Source organism: Apostichopus japonicus, chromosome 19 (assembly GCF_037975245.1).
Source record: "Apostichopus japonicus isolate 1M-3 chromosome 19, ASM3797524v1, whole genome shotgun sequence".
Classification (NCBI taxonomy): Eukaryota; Metazoa; Echinodermata; class Holothuroidea; order Aspidochirotida; family Stichopodidae; genus Apostichopus; species Apostichopus japonicus.
Window position 1 is genome coordinate 24,561,748 of NC_092579.1, and position 12,805 is coordinate 24,574,552.

General features: G+C 37.6%; 1 protein-coding gene across 7 annotated transcripts in view; it reads right to left on the minus strand.

The window, feature by feature from the left end:
* Positions 1-12,805, minus strand: part of LOC139960263 (ankyrin repeat and fibronectin type-III domain-containing protein 1-like) — a 216,172-nt gene that overhangs the window by 76,078 nt on the left and 127,289 nt on the right. Inside the window, exons 1-2 of one of the 7 annotated variants that reach the window (XM_071958489.1) lie at positions 7,416-7,859; positions 7,005-7,077 (exon numbers count right to left, since the gene is read on the minus strand). The exons of 5 other annotated variants lie outside the window; for them this stretch is intronic. In XM_071958489.1, the coding sequence (XP_071814590.1) occupies positions 7,005-7,050 (46 nt within the window). In that variant the 5' untranslated portion in view covers positions 7,051-7,077; positions 7,416-7,859. Of the gene's footprint in view, positions 1-7,004; positions 7,078-7,415; positions 7,860-12,805 lie in introns of those variants that run through there. One more of the 7 variants, XM_071958488.1, reaches the window with a different exon arrangement.

The window sequence follows — 12,805 nt, forward strand, 5'->3', positions numbered from 1 at the left end:
ATTTCGGAATTCTACAAAGGAGAATAACGAATCATATGAAGAGTGGGGTGTCAGGCTGAAAAGCTTTCTGGAGAGATGGCTTGATACAGCAGGCGCTAAGTCCGGGGGATCCCCTGATTTCCAGGAATTAATTCTGATAGAGCAAGCTTTGGAACAAATTCCTAAAGAGTTGGGTATTTGGTTAAGGGAGAAACAGCCAAAGGGATTGACAGAACTAACAAAACTTGCAGATGAATATGTATCCGTGAGAGGAATTAAGTATAGTGGTCCATCCCAGAGTAGATATAGATTTAACCGAAATGCTTCAAAATCAAACCAACAGCCTGTTGTGAAACAGAGTGCACCTGATATTAAGATTAATTCAAGTGTTAAGGGGAACGCTAACCGAGCCTGTTTCATATGTGGTAATACAGCTCACCTTGCGTATCAATGCCCTCAAAGAGTCAACAAGGACAATAGCAGTCAATGGAGCGGTTATAACAAGAAACAAGCATTGTTGTGTAATAAGGCAGTTAATCGCTATGAGTGTGAGGGATTGATAAATGGTAGAGAAGTGGTTATGTTGCGAGACACAGGATGTGACCATACACTTGTGAATTGTAGACTCGTGGACCCAAAGTATTATGTTAAGGGTAAGTCTATTACTCTTCTTGATGTAGAAAATGAACCGATTGATTTTCCTATTGCGAGAGTTTTTCTTAAGTGTCAGTATTTGACCAAATGGGTCAATGTTGGTGTTTCAAGGAACCTACAGAAAGATGTCCTGTTAGGAAATGAGTTGTTTGATGAACCACTAGGTGTATTTGTAGTTACTCGCAGTAAACGAAAAGAGTTAGAATCTGAGGTTAAGGCAGATATAGAGGAGGTTACCTTGACAGGGGTTAAGAGTAAACCGATTGATGAACCTCATGATGTGGAAAAGGGAGAAATAAGTAATGAGATTCAGGATGTAGTTGATGGAAATGACCCTTCTGGTCCCAAATTAATTAATGATCCTGAAAATGTAAAACTTCTTCAAAGAAATGAACAGAATTTCAAAAGCTTGTATGACAGGGTTGTACCATATCCTGACATTGACAAGCAACGTGTATGCTTTTATTTGAAAGATGGCGTATTAATGAGGAAGTGGCAGTCAAAGAAATCCACTGGTAGCCAAGAATACCATCAGTTGGTAGTTCCTCATAAGCATAGGGATTCTATTTTGAGACTTGCTCATGATATTCCCATGGGAGGACATTTAGGTAGCAAGAAAACAAGAGATCGAATCCTCAATAATTTTTATTGGCCAGGCATTTTTGGCGATGTTGGAAAATACTGCCAAAGTTGTGCTAACTGCCAAAAAACAGCAGGGCGTAGGGATGTGACAAAGGCCCCATTAAACCCCTTACCCATTATACAAGTACCATTTAAAAGAATTGGCATGGATCTGGCAGGGCCCTTACCCCGAACTAAGAAGGGTAATCGTTATGTTTTAGTCGTAGTGGACTATGCTACCCGTTACCCAGAAGCAATTCCCATTCCAAATCAGGAAGCGGAGACAATTGCTGAGGAACTAGTGAAATTATTCTCCCGTGTTGGTATTCCTGAGGAGATAGTTTCGGATCAGGGAACGAACTTCACTTCAAAGTTAATGAAAGAAGTTTGTAACTTGTTAGAAATAGACCATTTGAAGTCCAGTCCGTACCATCCTCAAACCAATGGTCTCGTTGAGAGGTTCAATGGTACATTAAAATCAATGTTACGGGCATTTGTTACTCAACAACCGGAAAGTTGGGATCGTTATATCCCCTATCTTTTATTTGCTTATAGGGAAGTGCCCCAAAGCAGCACAGGATTTAGTCCGTTTGAGTTACTTTATGGTAGAAAAGTAAAGGGACCTCTGGATGTATTGAAAGAAGAGATATGTAATCCAGAGGATCAGTGTGGTAACGAGAATATCTTAGAGTATGTGCTAGATATGCGAAATCGTATGAGAGAGCTCACAGCAATGGTTCAAGAAAATCTTGCTGCTGCTCAAGGCCAACAGAAAGAGTGGTATGATAGAACTGCTAGGAGTAGATGTTATGGGGTTGGGCAACAAGTTCTAGTGTTTCTGCCCACAGCATCTGGGAAACTACAAGCAGAATGGCAAGGACCCTACCCTATCACTAATAAAATAAGTGATACAGATTATGAAATAGACACAGGTACAAAGAGAAAGCAGTTCAGAATATTTCATGTGAATATGCTTCGTCCGTGGGTAGAACGGCATTGTTTATATGCTCAGGTATTAGAAAGTGACTCTAATAGTGATGGTAATTCAGAGATAGGGTATCAACCAATCAGAACCCAAGATTGGCAAAGTGTAAATATTTCAGAGAGGTTAACAGAGGAGAAACGAAATAATGTCGCAAAACTTCTACAGAGGTTTGATGACATACTGTCTGATGTACCAGGTAGAACTCAAAGTACTGAGCATGATGTTTATGTAACTAATGAAGTGCCTATTACACAAAAGGCATACCGCTTGCCCCAGGCTAAAAGAGCCGAAATTAAGTCACAACTAGAGCAAATGTTAGAGGCAGGAATAATCAAACCATCGTCTAGTCCATGGGCGTCGCCCATTGTTTCAGTTCCAAAGAAGGATGGTTCAATTAGGATATGTACAGACTACCGAAAACTTAATCAAGTGACCAAGTTTGACGCATATCCCATACCACGTGTCGATGACATCATCGATGACGTAAGTGGATCACCGTTTATTTCTACTCTTGATTTGACGAAGGGTTACTATCAAGTACCCTTATCTCAAGCAGCCAGGGAAAAGTCAGCGTTTATTACTCCCTTTGGTCTTTTTGAATACCTAGTCATGCCTTTTGGAATGCGTAACGCACCTGCAACTTTCCAACGTCTTGTGGATAATGTTTTGCAAGGATGTGAGGAATTTGCTAAGGCCTATATTGATGACATAGTTATATTCAGTAAGACATGGGAAGAGCACTTGTGTCATTTGGAGGCAGTGTTTAATAGATTGGAGAAATCAGGATTGGCAGTAAAGCCTGATAAGTGTAGGATAGGTGAACCTACAGTTCCTTATCTAGGTTATGTAATTGGTAGTGGAGAAGTAAGACCAGAGGAGTGTAAGGTGGAAGCTATTATTAACTGGCCTACCCCTCTAACTAAGACAGATGTAAGATCGTTTCTTGGATTAACCGGGTATTATCGGAAACTTATACCGGATTTTGCTCAAATTGCCAGTCCCCTTACAGACCTTACAAAGAAAAGTAAGCCTACTGTTATTGAATGGACAGAGGGATGTGAGCAGGCATTTTTGTCATTAAAGAAACTGATCACTTGCAAACCTGTACTGAAAAGTCCAGATTTCGAGAAGGATTTTATTCTTCAATGTGATGCTTCCGAAAGAGGTATTGGGAGTGTACTTAGCCAAATAGGGGAAGATGGATCGGAGCATCCTATTATTTACATAAGCAGGAAGTTATCTCGTTCGGAAGAAGTGTATTCCACTATAGAAAAAGAGTGCCTAGCAATTGTATGGGCGGTGCAGAAATTGTATGTTTATTTGTTTGGCAGAAAATTTTTGATCCAGACTGATCATAAACCGTTAGTTTGGCTTGACCAAATGAAGTTGCATAACAAAAGACTTACTCGATGGTCAATAGTTTTGCAAGAATATAACTTTACCATACAACATAAGAAGGGCACAGATAACTCTAATGCTGATGCTTTGTCTAGGATGTTTTAAAGTGAGTTTTCATGTTATGTATCGTAGTACTTATAGTTCATAAACACTAGAAGTAGACTCAGTTATAGTCGTTTTTATCATTGTTAATGGGTAACTGTCATGGTGTCCATTATGGAGTGTAGTACATTTATATGTTGATTATCATTTCCGCATTGTTTTGCTTATAACTGTCTGTCTGCCTCTTAGGCCTAGTTTATGGGAAGGATATCTCATGTATTTTATACATTAATTAAACATGCACTCTTTTAATTAAAAGAATGTTGTCATTTGCTTTAAAGATTTCCCTTTTTATTTTAATGGAAATAATCCTAACTTGTGTATTATTGTTTTGTGAAAAGACACAGCTTTTCTCTTGAAGTATGGGGGTGTAAGGATGTATCACTTAAAGGCATCCATAGTTTTCTCCTTGGTGGGCAGAGGATAAACAACTGCCCATAGTAACAACCAAGTGACCTTTGACATGGGTCTATTACATCATCCTTGTTTAGACCATGGTGTGTCACATGGTCACAAAGGGCACCATTGTTTTACTTTGGTTTATTTTTGGAATCAACAAGTCCAGACCTGTTGGGGAGGAGAGATTGGGGGGAAAAAGAGAAGGTGAGAGGGAGAGTGTAATTAACTTTGGCAGAGGGTGGATTGCAGCTAGGGAGGAGAGAAGCAGTATTTTCTTATACTCTTGTCAGATTATTATGTAGAGATTTTCAATAAATTAGATATGTAGCTTTTACTCTATTATTGGTGTTCATCTTCATTTCTTTTGTGTGCGAATTGAACATTCTCAACCCAATGTTCCAGGTGGGAGCATTATGACAAAAGGTCTTTACCAATGTTTGTAGCCTATGTAGATCGGAGTGTTCATGTTGAATATAGACCAGGAAAAGAGAAGTGAAGACGATTCACTTGTACAAGTGGAAATACATCTTACCTCCAATCAACATGTATGTCTCCATGCAATTAATGGTTTCAAATGGAGACCAAATTTATTGAGAAACTCTTGCACATTTCCTTTTTATAGACAGTAGGGCAACATTTTGATAACACAATGTCATAAACCATAGCACCTCAACAATATGAAAAATGTCAGCTTACTGATAATGGTAAGATTTATCATATTTCACTAACGACACTTGAAGCAGGACAAGCAATTTTAATCAGAGTGTAAGCAAGCAACCAATCAAATCACTGCTTTTCATCCACCTTGATCATGAAAGATGGCTCTGAGCTAAACTGAAAATCAATTTCATCAGGGTTAGCATCATCCTTCTTGGAAACCAATACCAGACACTAGACCATCAAATAAATCATACAAGCAAGAGACGTCACACGATATGCCTTGTTAAAATTATGACTATGAGAAATTCCTCTCAGGTAATGGACTGCTTAAGAATGGAATTTACTTATACAAAAATACAAAATAGTATATGCACCATTAAATGAACTTGTATAATTTCACAGTTTACTGCTAATGCAACACCCATGATTCTACTAAGTAATGGTAATAAATTGTTTGTAGCTTTTAAATTTCTAGGAATTTCACTGAGTGAAGTTCACTTCCGTAAAGCTCTGCGGTTAAGCTGTACTTCATCCTAATCAAGTCATGCAAAATTCATTACAATGAGATATTAATGAAAATTAAACATATCTCTGTGATAAAAACCATTATTATTAATACGGGTTTAATCACATGTAGGAAATGTTGTTCTGATATGATCTGGTAAATGAAAGTACAAGCATATCAATTCCTTTTGCTATTTCCCAAGCAACAAGGAGCTGAATCTAGAGAAACATCTTAAGCTTCCTATGGCTTCATCATAGCAAGGCGGTTGAACCTCATTGACCATTGAGACACAACTTGCTGGTTCACCAGTAAGACTTTCTTGTTTTCTTAGATTGAAATGGAAATGATTTGTTAAAGAGTTATCTTTATATTGATCCAACTGTTCTCACCATGACTATTTACCACTATTAGATTTAGGGGAGGGAGGGGGGAGGTTAAAGAGAAAGACATCTTATCCATTAAGACTATCCATGTAGACTATCCATCTTATTCATGTAGACTTCCCTATTCAATTTGCACCATGAATTATGCATACATGGTAACCCATTTTAGAATGAGAGTTTCAATAGCAGGTCCCTTCCTCCCCTTGAAGTATGAATATTAATTTCCTTTAAATGGTTTTGGAGAGGTAGAGAAGTAATCTTCCAGAAAATATTACAATGATCCTAATTGGTTGAGAATCACATTTGTGCAACAATGCTGTGTGTGTACGTAGGTTCTATGTACAGCAGCCAGTAGTCATAGATCAAACTAACATATTGAATGATTTTAAATGTCCGATATGTGATACCAGGAATCTAATATGGTAAATTCACAGCAATATGATACAGTTAATATTTCCAAATGTACAATTTTAAAAGCCATTACTTATCAATTTAAAAGATCACTATATTCCGGATTCTAGCAGTGTTTACTTGTGATACTTAAAACAGAAGACATACATAGAAATATTCTAATCTTATATTTAATGTGAAAATTTAACACTCATATATGTTTTCTCTAATATTCACTGTCCAAGAATTTGACTAGTTTCACTACAGGCTAAAATTTAAGCAACTTAACTTCTTTGGTTAAAATCAATCCATGGAATAATTTATGCCAAAGTAGCATTTAGTATTTTGTATCATTTTCCTGCATTGAGAATTGATGTTTATTGAATTGTAGAATGTTCTAATGTGTACAGCTTTCACATCTTTCAGTAAGCTTTCATGTACAATAAACCTTCACTGCAAATAAGTTTTGAATTGACAATAATATGGAAAGAATGCAGTCTTTTGTCCTCTGAAACTAGCTAGGCAGTGCCAACCCATCCAGACCCAACCCATTTGCAGCTTGCCAACAAACAACAACTACAATTAGGTTTCATTTTGTAGTTCTTGAGTGGTAAATCGAAAAAAAAAAAAACAGTTAATGTTCATAACTTCAAGATATTTGAGGATTTTGCAAGATTTTATTTTGGGAGCAATGCAAAACAATATTCCATTTAACACTAGTAATATTCCCCCAAATGCAAAGTGTGCAACTTTTGATGATATGTGTAATAAAAAAATATACTTAGCACTGTTGGCATTAACGAGGTTCTGTAATAGACCATTCATGAGCTAAATAAATATGGCACCGAGAATATTCCTCCTACCTTCCCCCTTCCCCCTCCCCCCCCCTCTATGGTACCCTAACAAATAATAGTAATAGTTATCTTACCATTTTTGAAGCTCTCTGAGAGGTAAGTTACTTTGTCTCGTTTCATCTTCTGTGAAGGTTAACCATTGATGGCCTGGGGAGCAAAACAGGAAATCATCATAGAACAAACATGATCATTACAAGATTATTAAACATAGCAGACACTCTCTAAAATACTCTTGGGTCTACATCATCTTAAATCATGAGAAACCTCATGGTGACCATTTAACAGCTCCATAAACATAACAATGGCAGTATAAACTATACCAGTATACAGTCTAAAGGATTGTCTTGACTGTATAGGCAAGAGATAGATCCACAAGATAGGATATTGCTATCAAGTCATCTGTTATGCCATATCCTATCCTGTATTTGTCAGTACTCAAAGTGCTGCATTTCTGAACAAGAAAAATGTCATTAAAAAGGCTTTACCTATACAGCTTCTTAAATGTAGAAAGTCAATCCTTCTTAGGATTAATTAAAAGATCCTCAACATAAGTAACTGCTTCATTGTGGAATACCGCAACTCTTGAATCTCACAGACTATGATCGGAAAGTCCCTGTAGTAAAAGTCCCTGTAGTAAACAATGTATTATCGTTCTCAAAAAGCCCTGTATGTGTGAGTTGTGAGTTGCGGGATAGTCTGCAATCGCTACTAAATAACTCTGTATGGATTTATCCCATTGTAAAACCTGTACAACTTCAGCTGAACAAAAATCTAAAATATCTTTTGAACTGTTATCATTCTTTGATGGAATAATTCCTGGTTGAAATGATTTACTGAATTGAGTCCAACCGCTGGTAAAGCTATACACCTTGTGCAGAGTAAGAAACACAACTTCAGTTTCCTACAAAAGTAATAGAGTAACTACATCAGTACAAAGATTTAGTTTTCTACTAAACTATAGATGCAGTAACTCTATCAACAACATTGACATAGAGATGATTGGCTCAAAGCAAGTGTGTAAGTAACCATTGTGTGTCAGCCATGAAGCATAAAGAGTAAAATCATTAGGGATCATTTGAGCAGTATTGGATTAGACCCACCCAGACATATGATCAGATCAGAACAATACAAGTACTGAGGAGTACCAGATCAATTGATGCTTTGAATAAAGTCTTCAACAATAGTGGATTGTAATGAATAGTGTACTTGGAAAAAGGGGTACATCCACCAGTTAGTAATACAGAAGGGGCACAATAGAGCAATCCTTTCATACATGACTGCTTGCATGGTCTTCACTCACTAGTAGCTTGAAACAGTAAGCTAGGCCTAGGATACTACCATGCATTCTAAGTCAAGAAGGAAGAAGACCTGTGTATTGCTTGTAGAGATTTTCTATTTCAACTATGAAAGCGTTGCTTATTTTTTAATCAATAAAGACTTCGACTAATTATCTTTCCAGTTACAGAATCAACAATTGCCATGAAAGAATTAAATCTATTTACAATAATTGACTTCAGAGTGTCATGAACAATGACTTTAAGTTAAACAGGACATTTAGAGAATAACTGTATATAGAAAGGTTTCCTGGAGGTAAATTGAACTGACAACTATCTTCAACGTATTATATTTCTCAATCTGGGCGTAAATATCAATTGGAAACTCTTCCACAGAAATGATGTAAGCATCCCAGTTGTCAGTTTAAATCAATAGCCAAATAAACATGCACAGCGTAAAAGAGTGCTTGAAAATTCCTGAATTGCCTACAGGTGGGTTACCTTGCAAATAATACTGCTTACCTCAACAAAATGAGAAAAAAAAAACAAGCATACTAACTAACGACTGCAACTCCTAGAAGCAGAATAAAATCACACCAATTACAACACAGCAGCAAATGTGACTTAATTTCTTGCTTGCAATGATAGCATCCATGTTAATAAGTTACTTTCAGATAGCCGTATCATAGTAGAATCCAAACACTTAACTCCACTTAAGCTCCTTTAAACATTTACGTTCATTCTATGAATTGAACCAATTGGGACTTTAAATTTTGAAAGAAAGAGGACCGAACAGGACCTTCCACAAATGAGTGACATGTCATGAATACACATGGAATTAAATTGAACAAGGAGAGGTATTTTCCCTTGGCTCTAAAGACTTCTCAAGGCAGACTCAGAAACCATCTACAAACACAAAGCAGATGTACATGTTGACCTTCTCCCAGGTGCGGTTCTACGGGGGCTATAGCCCTCCCAAAATTAATTCTAGCCCCCCCCCCAAAAAAAAAATTCTGCACAATATATATAATTTAGTAGCTATAAAAACTCTCCATGGCACTATATCGGGTTCAACAGGTTGTTTCACCGCATTACAAAAGATAACACTAGACTAGAGTGAGAGTCGTGTATTTACCGGAATACACCCACCGCTTTCGCAAGTTGTAATTTTTCTTGTCAATCAAACATCTGATAACAGATGTGAAGCAGCAGAACGTGTGGTCTGTTCAGCCAGCCTAGATCGTTCCAAGCTATTTTCACTTTGAATCTCCTATACAACTTGCTGGGGAAATCTAATTCTCTTTCACTGACACTCCAAGATAAGACTTTGACCATGGCAAATGCCTCCAAGTTGCCAGAAGCTACAATTTCAGCCATAGAGATGATGAGATCAGATGAGGCCTTTGAAGAAATCCTGGGACTTTCTAAAGTTATGGCTGAAGGTGCTGGTATTGAGATCGAGATGAGCCCACTAGAGGACGTGACCACGCCATCTAAAGGACATTCTCATCACAGAATCGGTGGGGGTGACACAAGCAGCCAGAGATGAACGAAGTTTCACGATGTACCGCAAAAATGCAACTTCAAACGCCCAGGAAGTGTCTTTTCCGAAAATCTAGGAGTATTTTTTGGCAAAAAAATCTGTGGTACGCTCCGCGCCAACCGATGGTGGCGCTCAGCTTAGATAGTATCAAATAGTGCGTTACACCGACATGACACTGATCACCCCCCCCCCCTTGTGAACATTTCTGAGGACGCCCTTGCTTGGACCTAGTAGGGGCCCCTTTGGGCCAGGAGCCGGGGTTACAAGGCTAGCCCAACAATTGCAATGTCTTCATCAGTAACAAGTGTCACTGCAACAAGTTTGGTCAAGTAATTTATTGCAATTGAATGCATCAACAGATATCCACCCACTATCCCACATAACTAAGTAATGTCTCCTGCAGGCAGTCACTATTTTTATCTCCTTTTATTTCTTTGTTACTATTTATATCCAGAAAGTCAGCATGTTCAAACACTCATTGCTATTTATAGCAACATGCTAAGATTCACGATTTGACAGGACGAAACATTTAATTCAAGGATCTCGGTTTCATTGGTTCTCCACTAGATATTACACTGGTTGACAGTTAATATAAACCTGCCTGTTGCAGTGCTGTTCTGACATTCACAGAGGAGAGGTTGGTATTAAATATTATACTGGTTGACAATTAATATAAACCTGCCTGTTAAAGTGCTGTTCTCACATTCACAGAGGAGAGGTTGGTATTAGATATTACACTGGTTGACAATTAATATAAACCTGCCTGTTAAAGTGCTGTTCTCACATTAACAGAGGAGGGTTTGGTATTTGATATTACACTGGTTGACAATTAATATAAACCTGCCTGTTGTAGTGCTGTTCTCACATTCACAGAGAGGTTGGTATTTGATATTATACTGGTTAACAATTATTATAAAGCTGCCTGTTAGAGTGCTGTTCTCACATTCACAGAGGAGAGGTTGGTATTTGATATTATACTGGTTGCAATTATTATAAACCTGCCTGTTGCAGTTGCTGTTCTCATATCAACAAAGGATTGAGCAGGTGTTATTGCTGTATTGAGCTAAGAGTCTTTATTGCTCAGACAAATAGGGTTAAATTTAAATCCCACTGTATGAGGTCATACATGTCTGCTTCATGCTTAGGTATGCATGGAAGGATGTGTATTTGATATGTTGCTTGAAACAATACCATCTAAGGATAGTACAGTATGCGACCACGCCTTTCAACTTTGAGAGAAAGTTTGTAACATCTGTTATTGTCAATTCTGAAAGGCACCGGTTCCAGCAAAGAAGTCAACATCCTGGTGAGTCCACTGACAATTACGTGGCTAGTTTAGAGGAACTCAGTGAAACATGTCACTTCAAAAACCATGAATGTAGAATTGGTTGGAGCCCAAATCTTTGAAGAGACTGTGAATGACTATTATGTGAAAAAGACTTGATGTTAGCCAAAGCTATTCAAGGAGGCAACCTGTAATTTGTTCAACAAACTCACATTAAACCTGGCCTAAAGTTCCCAACAGTTGTAATTAAGCCTAGACTGCAGCACAAGAAGAGGGAAACTGTGATTGGATACAGTGATGTATTAAATAGTTTGACAGATAAACATGCATTACATACTGACAGGGGTGCATGTTTTGTTGATACAGTTTGCACACTGAGAACTTTTAAAATGACTACAAAGCATGAATATCTTCCACATGCTTGGCTATAGTCAGTATTCCACATCATCAATCATTTCATCTCAGAAAGCCATGAGGAAATAGAATACTCTTGACCTCACTTAAATTATACAAAATGATAGACCCACTAATAAGAGTAGACCTCACCTCAGAAGAATGAACAAGTCTAGTCAATCAATAATAATAAGCCCTCAGAAAATACCAACAAACTGTGGAACATTCTAGATTATTAACAAATACCAAATACCTTACTAGAGCGTGTCATAATAGTGGATTAATCTAGTACTTTTCTAAAACTGGGTCATTCTTTAAAGGCATTGAAGACTCTCCCCAAACCGCGTGGGGGCATCTGAACAAGTTAACTTTATGTTGCATGCAAGTGATGTTTTGTTCATGTCGCTACAAAATGCAGACAGTAATGAAACGTGATACCTTGTTATCTTTAGCTGGACCTGAGATGTCCATCGTTTATACACTGTGCTGTGGGTATTGACCGCAGCTGTATGTACGAACTGTACACTAGTGTCTAATTACCAACGGTAGCAAGCTGTGTGTGCATTTTCTGGGATCGATGGTGGTGTCTAATACTTCTGTTACACCTCATTTGAAACTAGGTCAGATTACCGGCATTAGACGTTTCTTTTGCGCGAGTCTTCACACCCTTTAACCTCTCCTGACAATTGTGGACTCTCACCAAATAAAAGTGGACATAGTAAATGCTCAGCATATAACCGTTGACCTCTCTACATCCTAAGGAAGGTCACACTGGATATTTTTAGATACTCACATATAAAGGGGACCATTCTTTCCCCCTCCCTACAATAGTGGATCATTCAACATGTCACCTGAAGAAATGCTCAGAAACTGCAATCAGCTTTCTAATAATTTTTGCTGGTTTGCCCATGGTGCATTTGCTCTGACTCTATACCGACATTTAAAAATAACACCGGTTTACTTTATTCAGGTACCAAGTATCAAATTGATACAGTAGGTGGTTGTAAACAACAGCTCCCAATACAGTATTTCTATCGATATCAAAACATCATTTCACCTTTTACAACCTATTTTTACAAAAACAAAACTCTACTAAGAATTTTACGTCACAAACTAAAACGGAACAAAAACTATCACAAGGAAATAATGTTGTGCACAATTTACTATTTCAAGATACAGCACAATTTTATGAGCCAACTAAATTTAATGCAAACATTTTCAATGCATTCCCTAGGTATTTTATCCTTCCATGAACAATTGAGAAACACGAATGCCTTTGATTAGCATAAGATATAAAACTAAAGCTTCTCCAAAGAGGTCACTTCTATAAATGGATTGTTCTCATCCAACAGGCTGAACTCTTCCCTTATGAAATATATG